This window comes from Antechinus flavipes, chromosome 1, assembly GCF_016432865.1.
Source record: "Antechinus flavipes isolate AdamAnt ecotype Samford, QLD, Australia chromosome 1, AdamAnt_v2, whole genome shotgun sequence".
Taxonomy (NCBI): Eukaryota; Metazoa; Chordata; class Mammalia; order Dasyuromorphia; family Dasyuridae; genus Antechinus; species Antechinus flavipes.
Genome location: NC_067398.1, coordinates 653,269,304 through 653,288,359, shown reverse-complemented (window position 1 = coordinate 653,288,359; position 19,056 = coordinate 653,269,304). Strand labels below are relative to the sequence as shown.

Sequence of the window (19,056 nt, the reverse complement as noted above, 5' to 3'; positions counted from 1 at the left end):
TCCCACCGAGTCCAAGGTCAGGTTGGGGAGTAGGGGACCAGTGTTTGGTTGCCCCAGAAGTAGAGTCAGAGACATTGGTCAAGTTTTATTGGGAGGAGTAGAAAAGACCACAAGCTATGGGCCAGGACACCCAACTATCTCCGCCTTATTCCACCTTTTCCCCCTCTTTCCAGCTCCAAGTGCTGAAGCAGCCCTCAGCTAGTGTTTATCCTTCTGTGCTGGGCAAGGCCCAGGGCTCCACAGGAGCCTTCTTGTGCTCCCAGGTCCCTGGGTCCCAGGGATCAGTAGTCAGCCACATCTTTTTCAGCCCCACAATTCTCATCACCTCGGCTTCCCATCCCCCTGGTTATGTGGCTCCAAAGAGACTGCAGGTTCCTCAAAGCCAGAGGTGAGTAAGCTCTCGCACTGTGCTGACAGCCAGGAAGAGCTCAGGCAGCTTCCCGGCCCAGGCTTCAGGCTTTTGGGGCCAGCCCTGGGGCTCTCCAAAAAAGTGCTTGTGCAGGGAAGGGTGGGACCCCCCTCTAGGGGCAGAGTTTGGCCTCTGGCTTCATCAGCTGCATGGCTCTAGCCTCCTGTGCCTTCTTCAGTTCATAACTCCTAATTCGCCGCTGCCGGTAATAGATGTATCCCATGAAGCTCAGAACACTCACAGCCAGCACGCTGACCAGTATGCCGATGAGAACTGGAGTCAGGTCCATTTCTTCATGGACTGGAAGGAAGGAGAACTCAATGAGTATTCCGTGGCCCTGTCTTACTCAAGACTCTAGAACTGGACAGGACTGCAGAGCAAATCCCATCGAATCCCTCCAAGGGGAAGTACCCTTATTAAAGTTTCCTAAATTCTTTAGGCTCAGACACTCCCAGTGATGATGAACATGAATTCACCACTGAGGCAGCCCATTCTATTTTTAGGAAGTTTGCTTTTTTTTTTTCTCATGTTGAGATTAAATCTTCTCTGTTGCTTCCTCCTTACCCCTACCTCATTTGGCTTCAGGCAGAACAAGTGTAATTTTATCACATTTTCCTAGAGATAATAGAATAGTTATAGTTTTTTTAAAAGCTTTTTATTTTCAAAACATCCACATGGTTTTTAACATTCACCCTTGCAAAACCTTGTGTTCTAGTTTTTTTTCTCCTTTCCTTCTCCCCCCCCAAACAGCAAGTAATCTAATAAATGTTACACATGTGCAATAGAATAGATATATTTTTCCTGCCTCTCTATTCCTAATGCTTTTTTTTTCCTCCAGGTTAAACATACCCGGTTTCTTCAGACAATTCCCCAGCTGCAGAGCCTTCATTAGTCTGTGCCTGGGTTTCTCTGTGACCCTCCTAAAATGTTGTCTCATTCATCCATTTTATTGAACACTGATTTATCTAGAAACTACAGAGCTCTGTGCTCATCAATGAGAAAAGGGGGGGTGTGTGTAGCTTTCCTGCCTTCTAAGAGATGAAATTTACCTTGTTCTCAGTCCCCTCAGAATAAGGCCCTGCTCCCGAACTTGAGCCACCCTTCCCTCCCTCCCAGGTCAGCTCCCTGGTCACTCACTTTGCACGACCACCCGCACAGACTTGTTTGCTTCTCCCAGGGAGTTGTTAGCGGTGCAGAGGCAAGTACTATTGAGGGTCCGTGTGACCCACTGGGGAATCCCAACTAATATCTCCCCCGTTTGTTTGCTAGGACACATTTCACAGCGGGGGCTGGATTTCCTCTGGCTGTGCATTCTAGGGTCTGTTCAGTCCCCTCTGGCCAGATCCAGTGTCCTGGGCATTCCTCATCCAGCTTTGGGGGACTGGATACCAGGATGGTTAGTGCCAGCTGCCCCTGCCCCCTACGCACATACACTGAATTTCTCTGAACAGCCAGAGGCAGGAGGGAGAGGTCAGTGCCTTTGCCACAAAAAGAGAGAAGGGGTCAGAAGGTGGGAGTCGTCACTCACCTGAGAAGTTTATTTTCAGGGTGCAGTTCTTGGTGATTTTCTCTTCCCTCAGCTCCAGGATAGCGGAGCAGGTGAACAAGCGCCCGTTGTCTTTCTCCTGGACTATCAGGGATAGCCTATCAGTTTCATTAGATGGAGCTCCTTCAAACACGGCCCTGGCCGGTGGGTCGACCTGGCAGGTCAAGTTTATCAGGCTTCCCTTCTCGATGGGCTCACTGACCGTACAAGTGGGCTCTGATAAGTCTGGAGGAGAGGAAGCCTGGATTGTGATCCCTGCCTTCCCTGGCCCCTCCCACCTGGCCAGCCCCGCTCAGCTTCCCTCTCCATCCTTACTGTAGACTGTCACATTTTCTGAGATCTGCCTGGTTTCGTTTTCCAGCGTCACCCTGCAGGTCAGCTCTCGATCACCCTTCTCCGGGGCCGTGATTGTGGCTGTGGCCCTCAGCCGGTCGCCTTGTCGGGTAGTGCTGTTTTGAGTCAGGATCTGCCCTCCCCAGGACAGTTGTATCTGAGCTCTCTCCACTGGGAACAGATTGTCCATTTCGCAGCTCACCTGCTTGTTGGTCCCAGCTTCCAGGACCCGGGAGGCCGTAAGGTTCGGGGGCCCTGGTGCTATGTCTTGGAGGAAAGGAGGAAGAAAAATAGAGTCCAATTAGCAGGGAAAGGAAAGTCATCCTCCCTTAGGGAAAGGATAATTTCCTTCAGGGAAGTGCTAGGGAAGAAGACCCCATGGGCTAATATTGAACTGGGTAAATCAACTGAGGAGGGATGAGTAACTCTCAAGAATAAAATTCTGAAGGAGGAGGGAGAAGGGAATAGCCTCTTAATAAGCAGCAACTATGTGTCAACACTGTGAACATTCATATTCGTAAGTGGCTGTAACCCTCCCAGGGCCCTGCTTTCCCCCAATCTACCCTTCAGTGCCCCCACAATCCCTCACCATAAGTGGAGAGCTTCAGGGGGGCTGAGCTGCTCTCATAAAGCTCCAACCCCCGGGGCCGAAGGTCCAGCTCAGCCTGGCAGGAGAAGCTGGTCTCGTCATCCTGCCTCGTGGCCGTCAGGGGGAACTCGACAACGACTGTATCGGGGGGACTTTCTGGGGCCGGCTGCTTGCTTATCTTCTGGGTCCCCCGAAGCAGCGCCACCGTCAGGTGCTGCCGGGGTCTCCCACCTGCCAGGCGGCAGCTTAAAGTCATGTTCTGGCCCAGGGGGATCGGGATAGAAGAGTGCTCCTGAGAAGGCTCCAGACTCAGCTCCAGGCTCCTTGGCGGCTCTGCGGGGCAGGGAAGGAACGAGGACAGGTGAGTGGGAAGGCAGGCTGGACGGAGCTGCCCGGGCCTTGTCATTGGAGGAAAGAGGAAGATAAAAAGATTAAAGGAGGGATAAATCAGGTCAACATTGCACACAGGATGGACAAAAAAAAAAATGACAGCCAAGAGAAGATTGAGTCATGCTATTCATTTTTTTGTTCATTTTTTCTGCTTAGAAAAATGACCTTTGGATATGAACAGACAATTTTCAGATAATGAAATTAAAACCATCTATAGTCATATGAAAAAAATATTCTAAATCACTATTGATTAGAAAAATGCAAATTAAAACTATTATGATATACCATCTCACATTTCTCTGATTGGCTAAGAAGACAGGAAAAGATTATGATAAATGTTGGAGGAGATGTGGGAAAACTACGACACTAATGCATTGTTGGTGGAGTTGTGAACGAATCCAACCATTCTGGAGAGTAATCTGGAGCAACGTCCAAAGGGCTATAAAACTGTGCATATCCTTTGACTCAACAGTCAAGTTTATAACTGGGTCCATATCCCAAGGAAATCATAAAGGAGGAAAAAGAATCCACGTGTGCAAAAATATTTGTAGCAGCTCTATTTGTGGTAGCAAAGAATTGGAAAATGAGTAGATATCTATCATTTGGGGAATAGTTGAACAAGTTGTGGTGTATGAAGATAATGGAATATTATTTTCAAAAAAAAATAACAAGCTGATTTTAGAAAAGCCTAGAAAGATTGACATGAACTGAGACTGACTGAAACAAGCAGAACCAGGAATATTGAACACAATAGACTTTGGATAGAAAATGCCATCTGCATCCAGAAAAAGAACTAAGGTGACTGAATGTAATCAACACATATTATGTTCACTTTTTTTGTTTGTTTGTTTGTTTTTATCACGTCCATGGTTTTTCCCTTTTACTCTAATTTTTCTCTCCCAACATGATTCATAAAGCAACGAGTTAAAAAATAAATAAAAAGACCTTTGGATTGGAAAAGAAGGAACAAAAATGACTAAAGGATGTTAATACCCAGGAAAATAAGAAGATAGCAAGAAAGTCCCTAATGGTACTTTCTGATACATTCATCCCTTACTGAAAGAAGTGGTGGATGCCATTGCTGAGCAATTGTCAGGGATATTCTAATGAACAGAGAATAGATCCAGAGGACTAGAAAAAAACAAACAGCTTCTCAATTTTCAAAAAAAAAAAAAAAAAGAGGGCTGAGGCAATTAAGTGTTGGAGTGGTAGAACTTTGCTCCTGAAATCAGGATCTGAACTCACATCTAGCCTCAGACACTAGTTGTGTGACCCTGGCAAGTCACTTAACATCAATTGTTCCCCTCCCCCCAAAGAAGGAGCCATTGCTCATGTAGAAATATGCTTTGCATTGCTGCATATTTATAATGCTATTGTATTATTGTTTTCTTGATGACCAGAGCAAAGGATAGAATGGGGAGTGATTTTGAAACTTAACAACAAAATAAAATTGAATTTTAAAAAGGGAAGAGAGATAAAACTTGCAAACTACAGGGAATAAAAACTTGCTAACTCTAGGCCAGTGAGCCCTGAAGAGGAAATGAGAAGATGAACTTTTCTCCTTTGACTAAGGGATAGGGAACTATAGATGTGGAGCACTACATATATTGTAGTCTCAGTTGATAGGTTGGTTTTGCAGAATTGTTTTCCCTTTTTTTTTTTTTTTAATTTGTTCTTATTATATTGAATAGACATACTGGATGAAAGGAAGGGATGCACTTGCAGGTTTACTGGCTATGAAAGTAGAGTTATTGATTTAAAACAACAACAAAATAAGTTTGGTTTCAATTCCTGGCAAAAATCTTTAAAGAGGTGGAAGCTGTAGTTCATGTCAGCATAGTTTTATCAATAATAGGTCATGGTCCATTTGGGGGAAGGCTTATAAATCTGGGGTTATATGTTCTAATTTGCAAAGGGTTTAAAAATATTTAATGGTATTTTTTTTAATTTTCAATTTTTAAAAAAATTTAATAGCGTTTTATTTACAAGTTATATGCATGGGTAATTCTAAAGCATTGACAATTGTCAAACCTTTTGTTCCAATTTTTCCCCTCCTTTCCCCCCCTCTCCTAGATGGCAATTTTTCAAAATTTTTATTATAGTTTTTTATTTGCAAAACATATGCATGAGTAATTTTTCAACACTGGCCCTTGCCAAACCTTCTGTTCCGACTTTTCCACTCCTTGCCCCCAGCCCCTCCCCTAGATGGCAGGTAGTAGTGGTATTCCTTTAGAATACCATTAGAGAGTTTGGTGGTAGGAATTTCCTTCTCTGAGAGTTCCCTACACTCATGAAATCACGGGTCCAGTCTCTACCCTAATCCTGATTCTTGTTGGCTAAGAGGGAGAAACAAGCTAGGCCAGGTTCAGTAGGCATGTAAACACTTCTGGACAAAGAGGGGCTCTATTACCTGAGGAGATTTCGACACACTTGCACTGAAGGCTGCAATTTTGGTTTCAGTTCAGACAGGAAGGTGGAAGGTGCCAGAAGCAGGGCCTAGCCTGATTCATTGTACAATCTGACCTTTACAACTTTTGACTTTGGCTCTGACCTAGGCTCAGATTCCCTTGCAGAAGAGTCTTAATAGGGGAGCCCCCTCCTCACTTCTACTTTCCATAGCAAGAGAAGGCTGAAAGTATCCGCTCATTCAAGGCTGTAGGGCAGACGACTACAGGAAAATTTGCAAGTTTCCTAACTGTTTTTTTCATCTACATTCTCCCTCTTCCTCTACTCTCCTCTTTACTCCATTTTATTCTTCATGACTTTCTTCCCCATCAAAAATAAAAATAAAAATCCTCCTTAAAGACAGATCTGGTAATATCACTCCTCTGTTCAAAAACCCTTCTGTTACCCATGGAAATAGCTCACGCACTAAATAAATGCCGAATTCCTCACCCTAGCGTTTCATAGCCCTCCGCAGTCTGGCCCTCTGTCCTGCACCTCCCAGATGGTCATTTGTCTTGCATTTAGTAAAGGGCAGGGAGGGACTGTGTTTTCTCTCAAACTGTATCTCTTCCGGGGGCCGGCACCAGGTTCTGACTCGGTGGGTGCTCAATGTTTGTCGCGTGGATCTATAGGGGAGGCAGCCGGGGCTGGGAGAGGCGGGGGAAAGCGGCCTCCCCCTCTCCGAGGGAACGTGTCGGAACCGGGTCCCACCGGGGGAGAGGACCCGCTCTCGCGTCCCAGTGTTCCTGCCCGACCACTCCTCCGGACGCGACCTTTTCCGAATCCCCGACCACTCTAGCTGGGTCCCTGCTTTTCCCGCGGCGAGCCTGCCGACCCAGCTGTAATTATCCGAGCCCGGTTCCAAGTTCAGGCAGTGAGCTCCCGGGGGCAGGACCCTGCTCCGACAAGTCACTTTCCTGCCGTCTCCCTCAGAGCCTTAATCAGTAGCATCAAGTGTTTGTTTTGTTGAAGTGAATTCCTAAGCGAGGATGCCGCGGCCGGGGAATTTGTTTGCCTGCCCAACCCAGCCTTTCCTTCCCGCTACTCACTCAGTCACTCTCTCCTCCACCAAAGGCAAGCTCCCCGCCCTTCCTCGAAACTGGACGCACACGCCCCACCCCCGCGCCCCTACCTGCCGGGCGCCCCCCGCGCCGAGCCCCGAGTCCCCCCCAACACCGCCGCGCTTTCACTCACCGTACACCGTGATGCTCGCCTTGGCGATGCCCTGAGGCTTTCCGCGACAGTTAACAAAGCAGAGCGGACTGTTATCTTGGGTCACGTTACTCAACCTGAAGGCTTTCCAGTGGGTCCCCGAGCTCTCCTCGGCCTTCGTCAGCCTGGTCTCCAGGCCGATCCCGAGGGGGTCGGCGCAGTCGCTGCTGCAGTTCACAGTTACTTCAGTCCCCAAGAGGATCACGGGGTTTGGGGGATCCACCCAGACCCGAACCTTGGTGGGGTTCTCCTGGGCTCCTGCAAGGAGAGACCGCGAGTCCAGAGTCTGGCCCTGGAAACGGAGTCGCTTCTATCCCTTCACAATCAACACACACGTTTTGAGTCGGTCTCCCAGGAACTAATCTCCGGAGATTTGAAGGGAACTCCCCCCGGGTTTGCCCCACCCCAAGCCTGGGCGCTTTTGACTCTGTTAGCACTTCCTCGGGGAACCCAGCTCTGGAATTCCCCCGCCATGGGGACCATAGACTTCTCCCCTGGGAGAGGACGGGAGGGGGAGACGAAGGCGTCTGAAGAGAGAGAAAACCATTCTGGGGGGAGGGGATTGGCACCCCGAGGCACAAGGCTTCCTTCCAGACCAACGCAGTCCATCCTCGGACTCCCCCTCCCGCCCTAACCCCCTTCTCGGTCAGCGAGCGGTGGGACTTTTTCACTCCTTTCTATCCTATCTGCCACCTCCAAGTGTTTCAAAAGTTGTCTCAAGTTCCTTCCCACCCTCAATTCTGACCCAGAGCAGTCAGCTGCAGCTTCGGGACTGGATGCCAGCCCAGAACAGCTAAGGACAGTGCCTCCTCCTCCAGGCAGCTCTCCTGTTGGTCCCTCCCGGGGCAAAGCAAGGGGTCTGGAACAGGGCTGGGGGCGAGGAGAGCTAACCAAGACCGAGGGTCTCACCTGAAGATGAGAGTAGGGACAGGAGCAAGAGCGCAGGAAGAGCGGGAAGGGAGCTGAGGACTCTCATGTTGGCGCAGGAGTCGGGCACGAGCCGGAGTCTGCGGGGCGGGCTGAATGCGAAGCCGAAGTGCGGGGCTCCTTTTATGATCTCCCTTGGTGACTAGGGGCTGGACTGGAGAGAGGGAGGGGGGAAGGCGGTCCTGCTTTCCCGGAAACCTCACGCTTTCCCCTCCAGAATAAGTTGCCCGGTATTTCCGGATGGGGGGGGTGTATTTGGAGGTATGAGGGGGAGCACGCAGGGGATCAGTCCCTCCCAGTTCAGGAGTTTCCAGAGTTAAGCAAACAGTGTTTACCTGTCATGGGGAAGAGTGTGTTATGGGGTCGTCTAGGGGCCAGAGAGGGATCCGGCGGCGAGTTTTGAGGATGGAGTCATATCCTGTAGAAAATGATACCTAGCCCATCTCTACCTTTAGAAGATTGAGGATCCGGCAAATCTATAGATTAGCGTTATTATTATTTTTAATTGACTAAGATTTTTGAATGTATTTGGGCCACTCAAAATGTATTTTTTGCTTAGATCCAGCGTTTGCTTTCCTGAAGCTTTGGTTTTGTTTTTGAAGGCTCTTCCCATTTTCTCATCTCGGGAGTCTTCCAGCGTTTTTAAAGCTCGAGAAGCGAGAATTGTCAGAGCAGATGGCAGTGGAAGGGACGGAGGGCGAGGGGATGGGGAAGGTGATTGGAATGGGACCCAGGAACTCCGGACTCCAGTGAAAGAACGGGAGGGTGTAGCCCTCAGGGCTCTTCTCCGCCCCCCCCCCATCCCCCTCAAGCAACTTTCGGAATGCGGAACTTTTCCGCAGGCTGGAGCCCCTGACAGCGCGGTCCCGGCGTTAGCCCCCGCCTCGTGAGATGGCCGTGGGCGGGAGGCGGTGGGAGGGGTAGAGAGACATCTGGAGTGACGCTGAATCACCATGCCGTCTCCTCGCCACCCTAGTCTGTTCTAAAAGCTGTGGTCACAATTGCCAGCACTAAAATTTCCCTTTCCCTCGGACTGGGGCTACAGTGGGGTTCGGAGAAAGAGGAAGAAGGCACTTGTGCAAGGACGTGCTGATTAATCTCTGGCTCCGTGAATGATTCCCCTCCAGATAACTAAGGCCTTTCGCCAGGGAAGAGATGTTTCCTCCCCATCTCTCAACGCTCACAGCAATGTGCCCCTATCCTGTCGGGAAAATCCAGGAGCAAAGGATAGAAGGATTTTGTTCCTGAGGCAGGGGCTTCGTGGAGGGAGACCTACATCGGGAATGCAATGACACCCAGGATAGAGCTTGGTTTCGGCAGAAACTCAAACAGCAGCCCGTCCCAGCACTCTCACCGCTGAAGCAGTCAGGGAGCTCTGAACCGGGACCGGACTACAGGAGCAGCCGGAACCCAGCATTGCTGAGAGGGTGGGTGGGGAAGGGGACAGGAAGCCTAGGCTCCATCTTCCCTATCTCAGAAGCCCTTTCAAGGATGGCTTGAGCTTGTGCCTCCGGAGTCCCGGTCCCTGCTCACCCACCTCTCCAGAATTGGGAACCCTGAGGAAGGGGGGGGGGGGAACTCGATGAAATGATTCCGGAGCCTCTTTCCTATCTCTCTGATGGAGGGTCTGCCAGACTGGTTCTCCCCTTCCCCTTATGGCTGGGCCTTACAGTCTCCCCTCCTCCCCCAGTTTCCTGTTGTGGGACCCACACTGAGTTGTTGCCATGGTGTCCACAGGGCAAAGAGGTCTCCGAGCAGAAAGGGAAGGGGAGGGGGGCCTATGCCGGGAATGCAGTGACACTGGAGGGCTGTGTCCTCATCTCCGGAGCCCTCACTTCCTCGGAGACCCCAAGAGGGGACCGCCCCAACCTCCCTCACATTCCTGGAGTAGCAGTCCGAGTTGAACAAACAATCTTATTCCAATTCCAATTCCCTCACCCCTCCAGGGCCGGAAAAGTGAGACAGCCTCTCCCTTATCAAGTTTCAGAGAAACCCAATCGGAGAGTCTCATTCCTTCCCCTCCTCAACCCTAGTCCAAAGGTGACTTCACCAGACTGGCAGTGCCAGATCTCCTATGGTATTTTGAAGAGGGAATGTTGAGAGGGAAAAGTATGAGAAAGTTAATTAAATCACAAGGTCTTCTGGGATTTGGGAAACCCAAGCTCAGGTTGTCGGGTCTGGAAAATCCTGAGCGGTTGGGTGGGAATGTACAGCTTATTTTTAGGTGAAACTTTCCCCAAGCTAAACTGAACAAAGGGTATCTAAGGCTTAACCCCGGGACTTGTGGCCAAGAGCGGCCCCATGCGGCTGCATGGGGATGACTGGACTTCTCTGTTCAGACTGCTCAGGTTTTCATAGTCCTTTCCCCGACAATGCAAGGGGAAGCCTGCAATCAAGAATGAAGGGATGGGGAGGGGGGAGGGGGAGGGAAGTACCCAGAAGCCTCAGTTCTAATCTCATCTGCTGTTAACTGTTGGGGATAGGGCTGAAATGAGAGAGGTGTCACCTGAAATGTGGGGTTGCCTGGTTTGTCAAGAAGCAAACTTTCTGTTGGGAAGGAAAGGGAGGAAAAAGGAGGGACAAGAGAAGAAAAGGAAACAGATGTTCTGCTGCCTTTAGGGTTTGAGGGCAAATTCCTCTTCCCTAAGGGGTATATAATTGGGAAATAGGAAGCAGGATTGAGCTTGCAGGGGAAAGGAAAATTAGGATTTCCTCTAAGGCATCAGGCAACCTGATTCACTGACCAATCCTTGTTGGGAGAAAAAACAGAGGCTGCTTAAGGAGAAGGGTGGGTGGGAAAGAGAATGAGGGAGATACTTTGAGAAGAAAGTTGGACAGAGTCAGAGCCAGAACTTCCTGACACTTGCCAGAATGCAGCAATTCAGGTTTATCAAAGTTGGGAGAGGAGGTAGCAATAAGTGACAAATATACTCTTTATTTTGCTATGCCAGGAGTGGGGAAGCACAGTCACTCTGGAGGTCAAGGGAAGTCGCTGTAGGGCAGACGGAATGGGTAGAGGGCTGTGTAGCGCTTATCGTGCCATAATAGCTTCTTCTCTAGGAAGGCAACAGTGTTGAGAGTCAAGACCAAGGTCTGGTGCTTCAGCATACTGTGGACATTGAGGCCTGTGGGTATGGAAGAGGGAGGCTAAGATTGGAGACAGAATCACATATCTCATAGGACTTGTGCTCCTAAGATGTAACCCAATCCCACAGGCGAACCACCAGGCTTCTAAGGAATGGGGTCTCCAAGCTGGACCATTCGGACCCAATCACTCACCAACTGCTGGTACCAGGTTGATGGTCTTCAGGTTGGATACAGCGGAAACAATGTTCTGGGGCATCTCCTCATTCCTGGAACACAAGGTCGGGTAAGCAGCAGGTCAACTTAGACAATGTCCAGGATGAAGAAGCCCTGGCCTTGGAAGCTCCTTTTGACCCCCACCCAATCATGAACTGGCAGCCCCTCTGGAGTAGGGGAAATTGAGCCCAGTGAAAGACTGTACCATTCCCACTCACCCACAGATACCACTCACACGTCAACAAGGAGGACTGAGTCACCCCAACACCGGTGCCGAACCAGGTCTGATAAATATCTTGGGTCTGAGGTTGGCAGCTCCAAGGAATCTACCACATGAAGATCATCCTGGGAGGTTAGAGTCAAGTCAGCCTTCAATAACTAGACCCTCTCATGGATGGGACATTCTGGTTTATGACAAAAGCCATCAAAGCTCTTGCTTCCAGCCCTTTCCAAGGAATAAGTGCACCTCCCTCTGTCCATGTGAGGGGTATAGTTGGTACCTGCATCAGCTTGACTGTCAGGGCCACCTTGAGGCCCAGCACTCGAACCTTCATAGGTAACATATAGTAGTAGCTAGTCGGACCCCGTGGACCATGGGCAATACCACCTGCAATGGGGATGGGGGAAGAGGAAGCAAGGGAAGGTTTGATAAATGCCCAGTGTACTCCTGCTAGGACCCCCATAGGAGCCCCAGGACACTAGGGCTCCAAAAATGTTTTAGTGCTTTGTCCCTCAAATCCTCAAGACTGACCTCCTCGCCAGATGGGGGAGCGGATGCTCCCGTGCCGGGCCCGGCCTGAACCTTTCTGCCTCCAGGGCTTTCTCCCACCTCCTCTCACCTCTGCCCGTGTCTTGGTCTTAGCATAACTCTGATGGGATGAAAGAAAAGAGGGGAGTTATTCCAGGGCCCACTCCTGCCCCGTGACACCCTGACCCCCAATGACACTCACAATTCTCTTGAAGTTCTTCTGCCACATAGCAACCTCATGTAGAATGTCCAGCCTGGAAAGAGAAAGAAAAGTCACGGGCAATAAGAACTCTCAGCAAGTGGCTTCTGAGAGACATTTTAATCACTAAATCTGACGCCTTTTCTCAGGCTTCATCCTCCTTGCCTTCTCTGTAACAACTAACAGCTACTACAATTCTCTTCTCCTAGAGATTTTCTCCTGCAGTTAATTTTTAGCAAATAGATCCTGGTTCTCTTATTTGTCTAACTACTCTTAAGTCTTGGTTGCTGGACTGTCTGCCAAGTCCTGACCCTTGACTGGCTGCTCTCAAGCCAGCCTGGGCCTCTCATCTTTTTTCATACCATTCTCTTGGTGATTTCATCAGCAACTGGATTAAACTAGCAATTGTAAGCAACTGATTGTCATATGCTCTCTCATATATAGATGTTCAACCTTCACCTCCTGATTTTCATTCCTGAAGGCATATCAAACCTAAAATTGTCTCCCTTAATCCTCTCTCTGTTATTTTTCAATTCTGTTGAGAGCATCTCCGATTTCACCTTCCACCAAGGTCGACAATCTAGAAGTCAATGCCAACTCTTTCTTACTCTTATATCCAATAAGTTGATGGGATTTATTGATTCTGCCTCTATTAACACCTCTTTTATCTCTTCATTTAAATGAGCACTATCATGGTTGTCTCCTGCTTCTCACCTCTAGGACATCTTCCAATTAATCTCATTAGTTTATATAAATAACCCTCATAAAACACAAGTCTGATTAGGTCATTTTCCCGGTCAAGAATCTTTAGTAGTTCCCTATTGCCTTAAATATAAAAAACAAATTCCTCAGGTTGGCATCTAAAACCCTAAACTTCCTTTTCAAACATTTTATACTGCCCTCCTTTACAAAGTCTACATCTCTGACCTCAGCCCTCCATCTCCTGCTTCCATGCTTTTCCACAAGTTTCATAGAATCCATACTTTGCTTCAAGGTTCAGCTCACCTTCTGTGAGAAACCTTTCTTCTCCTCCCCTTCCCCTACTCCCACTAATCCAATCACATGAAAAAATTAGTTTTTAACATTTATTTTTATAAGATTTTAAATTCCAAAAAAATTTTGCCCTCTCTTCCTCCTCTCCCACCTCCCCAAGATAGCAAGCAATCTGATACAGGTTATACATGTATACATATTAACCATATTTCCACATTAGTCATCTTGTGAAAGAAGAATCAGAAAAGGGAAAAAACACAAGAAAGAAAAAACAAAAGTTTTGATCTGTACTCAATCTTCATAGTTCTTTCTTTAGATGTGGATGTCATTTTCCATGAGTCTTTTGGAATTATCTTGAATCACTGTATTTCTGAGAAGATGTAAGTTTATCATAGTTGATCATCACATAATCTTGTCACTGTGTACAATGTTCTCCTGGATCTGCTCATTTCACTCAGCATCAGTTCATGTAAATCTTTCCAGGTTTTTCTGAAATCTGCCTGTTCATCATTTCTTAGGAATAATAGTATTCCATTATCTTCAAATGCCACAATTTGTTCAGCCATTCCTAAATGATGGGTATTCCCTCAATTTCTAGTTCTTTGCTATTACAAAGAGCTGCTATAAACATTTGTGCACACGGTAGATCCTTTCATCTTTTTGATGATCTTTTGGGGCTAGTTATGAATATTGTTGGATCAAGAGGTATGCAGTTTTATAGCCTTTTGGGAATAGTTCCAAATTGCTCTCCAAATTGATTAGATCAGTTCACAAATCCACCAACAATGCATTAGTGTTTCAATTTACCCACAACTCTCTACAATATTTATCATTTTCCTTTTCTGTCATAGTAGTCATTCTGATAGGTATGTGTTGGTACCTCAAAGTTGTTTTAATTTGCATTTCTCTAATCAATAGTGATTTACCATTTTTTTCATATGACTACAAATAGCTTTAATTTTGTCATCTGAAAATTGCCGGTTCATATCCTTTAACCATTTATCAATTGGAGAATGACTTGGATTCTTATAAATTTGATTCAGTTCTCTAATATATTTTAGAAATGAGGTCTTTAATTTCCACGAACTGATGCTGAGTGAAATGAGCAGAACCAAGAGATCATTATATACCTCAACAACAATACTGTATAAGGATGTATTCTGATGGAAGTAGATATCTTCGACAAAGAGATCTAATTCAGTTCCAATTGATCAATGATGGACAGAATCAGATACACCCAGAGAAGAAACACTGGGAAATGAACGTGGACTACTTGCATTTTTGTTTTTCTTCCCAAGTTATTTTTACCTTCTGAATCCAATTCTTCTTGTGCAACAAGAGAACTGTATGGTTCTGCACACATATATTGTATCTAGGATATTTAACATGTATAAGACTGCCTGCCATCTAGGGGAGGGGATGGAGGGAGGGAAGAGAAAAGTCAGAACAGAAGTGAATAAAAGGGATAATATTGCAAAAAAAATTACCCATGCATATGTTCTGTCAATAAAAAGTTGTAATTAAAAAAAAATAAATGTAATAGGAAAAAACCCCCAAAATATAAAAATTTCCAAGAACCAAAAAAATAAATAAATAAAAGCTCATCTAAAACAGGGGGGAAAAAAAGAGGCCTTTATTAGAAACACTGGTTGTAAAAATTGTTTCCCAGTTTTCTGGAGGATCCTTTCTTGATACCCCCAGTCATTAATGGTCCTTCCTTTATCAAATGGGCTTGCATTTATGTATTAATGTGTACCAGTGTATCTTTGTGTATAATCTCCTGGAAGAATGTAAGTCCCTTTAGAGCAGAACTGCTTCATTTTGTTCTGATATCCCCAACACATGGGATAGTGTAGGACTTCTTAAACCTCTTTCACTTTTGATCCCTTTCCACGAGAAAAATTTTTATATCACCCTGAATATATGAGTATAGAAAATAGGTACACAAATTAAACATTTACTCATAATAAACCATAATTTTGCAACCTCTTCATTCAATTATGAGATCTCACATGGGGTTGTGAACCAGAGTTTAAAGAGCTGGAGATTAGTGCTGCTTGAACTGTACTGAGGTGGGAGCTGGGAGATAGATGCCTTAAGTTGGGTTAAGGTTCTCCTATGGGCCATCAGACAACAATAAACATTTATGGAGGGCTTAGCAGCACTACAAGGAAGAGATGGGACACAGAACACTTTTATAGAATAAGAGAAAGGTTTTCCAGTCCAAATAAGTATGTGTTCCCCTTGCAACTGAACCAATAAGGGACTATCCATCCTTTGCTTGAAGATCTCCAGCCCCTAGTGCCACTGGCTGTTGGGACTTTATAGTAAGTCACTTAACCACTCAGGGATTCCAGAAGATTCATAAGATCCATTTCTACCACTGAGTCATTCACACTTCACAGTTGTGCTGATTTCTGTGATCCCTCTTTTTCTTCCCAGATAGACTTTGCTCTCCATGCTGTAATAACCATACTGTATTATTCAACAAGGACCTGTGGATTCAACCCTGTTTCCTCTACACTGACAAATATTCCTCTTTCTTCTCTGCCCTTAGTTCGAGGAAGAGCTGAAAAATGGGTCATTTTGCAGCCAACTCCCTGGTGACAAGTTTCTCCATAATTAGCTGGAGATAATCATCAAAACAGATACCTGTTGGGCCTGAAATAAAAGCTTTGTGCTGGACTTGAATTGGGGGTACTTTAGGCATCTATAAAGAAACAAGGATTTATTAAGTAACTCCTATGTCTTGGGCACTGTTAGGCATCAGGGATATAAAAACAAAAATGAAGGTCCCTACTCTCAAAATGCTTACATTTTGTGAAGAGAGACAATACATATACATAAGTATAAATAAATACAGGTAATTTTTAGGTTTGAGATGTCAGCAACTGGGGAGAATCCAGCAAGGCATGATGTTGGAGCTGGTGCTTGAGCTGAGTGCTCATAAAATCTAAGGATTCTACAACAGATGACGAAGGAGATAATTCCAGGAATGAGGGAATGGACTGTCCAAAAGAAACAAATGGGAGAGGAGGCTCTGGTTGAAGGATATCAAGAGTTCTTGTTTGGCTAGACTAGACTATGTAAAAAGAATGGAAAGGTAGATTGTAGCAAGACTGTGTGAGGCTTTAAATTCTAAACAGAGGCTTTTGTATTTCATTTTAGATAGCTTTGTCCTTGGAGTTTGTATAATAGAGAAATGAAACTGTCTGGGAAACAGTTAGGTGGTAAATAGGGTGCATAGAGTAAGATCTGAGTTCCAATATGGCCTCAAGGCACTTATTAGCTGTGTGACCTTGAACAATTCGCTTAATTTCTGCCTCAATTTCTTAATCTGAAAAACAGGAATAACAGCACCTTCCCACATGGTTACAGTAAAGATAAAATAAGATAATATTTGCAAAGTGATTAGCTCATTGCCTATGTATATAGACATATAGGAGGTGCTTAATAAATGCTTGCGCTCCCCCTCTCCCCCCCCCCCACTACCAATTAGGAAGCTATTTTCATGAAACAAGCAAGAGGGTGAGCCACAGGGGTAATCTTCCAGTAAAGAATGAGACTGATGTGGGCATAAAGCTTCATTTTATAATCCTATTAAAATTAAGAGCTGAACTAAATGATCTTGGGAAATCTCAAACAGTGATGGAATCTCACTGACCTTTCCAGCTTAGTAAAAGTTGCAAAGTTGGTATTTCCTAAAATAGCTTTTAAAAACCAGGGTTCCCAGCCGTAAATGACTACTCTGAAGGACTAATGATGAAAAATCTTATCCATACTCAGAGAAGAAACTGATTGTGTCTGAAAACAGATTTAAGCATTCTCTATTTCTCTCTCTTTAATTTAATTGTTCTTGAGGGTTTTTATTTTCATTAAGGTAGGAGATCTATGTTTTCTTTTAAAACTTGACTTTTATTGAAATGTTTTGCATAACTTCATATGTGGTTTCTTAATTGTAGGTGGGGATAAGGGAAAGAACCTAGCATTTAAAAAATCTTAAAAACAAATGTTATGTGTTGGTCATCCTGCCATCTAGAGGAGGGGGTGGGGGGAAGGAGGGGAAAAATTGGAACAAAAGGTTTGGCAATAGTCAATGCTGTAAAATTACCCATGCATATAAATGTATGCATGTAAATAAAAAGCTATTTTAAAAATGTTAAAAAAAATTGTTTTGAGGTGGAGAAAAATGTTAAATTAATAAATTTTAAAATCAGGGTTCCTGCTATGCTTTGATGAATCATCTGGACAAGGTAGCAAATAGTAAACATGAATATTTTTAATATCGAAAAGAGGCTGGTCAGGTTTTTTCTTTGAATAAGTGTGAAATCTTGTGTGTGTGTGTGCAGGAAATGCACAGTGTAACCTAGTTCACCTAGCACTGAGTGGGCGGGCACTTAATGAATGGGTGGGAGGAGAGTTAGGGTGGGGTCGTCTCCCACTCACCTGGGTGCCACGGAGAACACATCGGGATGCAGGTCGGCCAGGCCCAAGCGCGTTTCTTCATAGCCCCGGAGGGATTCCACCCAGGCTTGCACCGGACTCCGGTGCACGGGAACCGGGAGCTCACAGCGACGGAGCAGGGGGACACCGACGGAGGTTGGGGATGCTACGACGGGGAGAAGGTGAGCATGAGCATGGACCAGCACCCCTTATCCCTTACCCCTTCCCTTCCCTAATGACCTCTAACCTGTAGTCAACGCATGCTCCGGGACTTCGAGGTCTCCTCCGGTCAGCGCTGAAAGAGCCTGTCCGGGGAGATGAGAGGGGCCCAGATGACCTTTGACCTCCGCCCTCGTACCTCCCGCGACCCCTCCCCTTTATCTCTGATTGGGCCCATTTCGGCCCAGCCCTCACCCTTCGTGTTGGGATCAGACCCCGACCAGGACCCCGGAGCCCCAGGGCTGCTCGGATCAGAAGCATAGCGAAAACCGGCTCGGACACCCAGAGAGAACAACTTCCTGGACGCCCGGAAATGACATCATATGCGACAGATGGCGTAAGCTCGAATTCTGAGCGGGAAAGCTTGGACACCGCCCCCTCCCCCCACGGGGGGGAGGGACAAACGCTGAGGACTATGTTCAACTCCGCCCACTAGGGCCACGCCCCCAGACAGACTCCGCCCTCTCAGCGCCCAAGGTAAACGTCTTTCTCCTTGTCACCCCGCCCACTCCCTCTGTGGGCGGGAAGAGGCGGGGTTTAGCTGAGATCAATGAGGAACGGGAACCTCTGTGATCCTGTCCCCTTGCCCCAGCCTCCGCTGGGGGTCTCCCCCGGTCTTCCAGGAGCGTCCCGGGCTCAGAACCCGAGATTTAGATCGAAATAATAATAACGACAATCCCAGCTGAATTTACATGGAGGTTGGAGACGTAGCTACAAGCATCCTGAAGGGACCGCAGACGTGTCTTGCCCTACTCCTTCATTTTTCAGTTGAAGAAACCGAGACCCGGAAAAAGACGTCTGCCCAAGACCATGCAACTTGGTGGTGCTGGGGGGAGGGTTCTCCACCAAGTCTGGCTCTTTACCAAGCGTCTGCACTCAGACTCCTCTAGCGGTACCCCCAGGACCCTCCCCCGTATTCCCATCACTCAGTAAAGCTGCATCTTCGTTCTGGCCCTCCTCTCTCCAAGGGCACCGGAGTTAGGCATCCTTTTTCTCAGGGTAACCCCGGGAGGCTAATGCGGCTTGTGCGATCTGTGCACTCCCTCCCCAGTCACGGTGACCAGCATGCCCCTTCCGGGGTACTGTGGTCAGGCTAGAGCCTCCTGGGTCAACGGGGTCAGGCTTTCCTTCACCCGCAGCATGATTAGCGCCCCAGGCTGCAGAGGAGAGCTACAGGTGTCTCCCTCTGCCTCTCCCCAGTCCGGGGCGGGCGGCCGAGGTCAGGCTGTGGAGACGCCTAAGTCAGTCTGGAACTAGGCCCGCCCACGTGAGCCCTCCCATGGCCTTCTGACCAGACTGCTTC

At 47.0% G+C, this 19,056-nt stretch overlaps 2 protein-coding genes across 2 annotated transcripts; both read right to left on the bottom strand.

The window, feature by feature from the left end:
• Positions 1-72: 72 nt before the first annotated feature.
• On the bottom strand, positions 73-8,393 carry LOC127544724 (intercellular adhesion molecule 1-like). Its single transcript, XM_051971495.1, has 7 exons — positions 8,187-8,393; positions 7,834-8,005; positions 6,907-7,182; positions 2,878-3,210; positions 2,271-2,555; positions 1,938-2,180; positions 73-709 (listed from the first exon to the last, which is right to left on the bottom strand). Exons 2-7 carry the CDS (start codon positions 7,898-7,900, stop codon positions 522-524), a joined length of 1,392 nt encoding a protein of 463 aa, XP_051827455.1. The 5' UTR covers positions 7,901-8,005; positions 8,187-8,393; the 3' UTR covers positions 73-521.
• A 2,373-nt stretch (positions 8,394-10,766) lies between these two features.
• On the bottom strand, positions 10,767-18,071 carry MRPL4 (mitochondrial ribosomal protein L4). Its single transcript, XM_051971501.1, has 9 exons — positions 17,949-18,071; positions 17,782-17,839; positions 17,538-17,700; positions 12,102-12,153; positions 11,903-12,020; positions 11,652-11,758; positions 11,387-11,496; positions 11,131-11,204; positions 10,767-10,976 (listed from the first exon to the last, which is right to left on the bottom strand). The coding sequence occupies exons 1-9, from the start codon at positions 18,012-18,014 to the stop codon at positions 10,831-10,833; spliced, it is 894 nt and encodes a 297-aa protein (XP_051827461.1). The 5' UTR covers positions 18,015-18,071; the 3' UTR covers positions 10,767-10,830.
• Between the last annotated feature and the right edge of the window lie 985 nt (positions 18,072-19,056).

Excerpts from the sequence above, each read along its gene's own strand:
- LOC127544724 (XM_051971495.1), bottom strand. The coding sequence starts at position 7,900 with ATGAGAGTCCTCAGCTCCCTTCCCGCTCTTCCTGCGCTCTTGCTCCTG. Across the intron at positions 3,211-6,906 it reads GGCGAGCATCACGGTGTACG|AGCCGCCAAGGAGCCTGGAG; the intron begins GTGAGTGAAAGC and ends CCTGCCCCGCAG. Across the intron at positions 710-1,937 it reads CCTGAAAATAAACTTCTCAG|TCCATGAAGAAATGGACCTG; the intron begins GTGAGTGACGAC and ends CCTTCCTTCCAG.
- MRPL4 (XM_051971501.1), bottom strand. The coding sequence starts at position 18,014 with ATGCTTCTGATCCGAGCAGCCCTGGGGCTCCGGGGTCCTGGTCGGGGT. Across the intron at positions 17,701-17,781 it reads GGAGCATGCGTTGACTACAG|CATCCCCAACCTCCGTCGGT; the intron begins GTTAGAGGTCAT and ends TCCCCGTCGTAG. Across the intron at positions 11,759-11,902 it reads CTCCCCCATCTGGCGAGGAG|GTGGTATTGCCCATGGTCCA; the intron begins GTCAGTCTTGAG and ends TCCCCATTGCAG.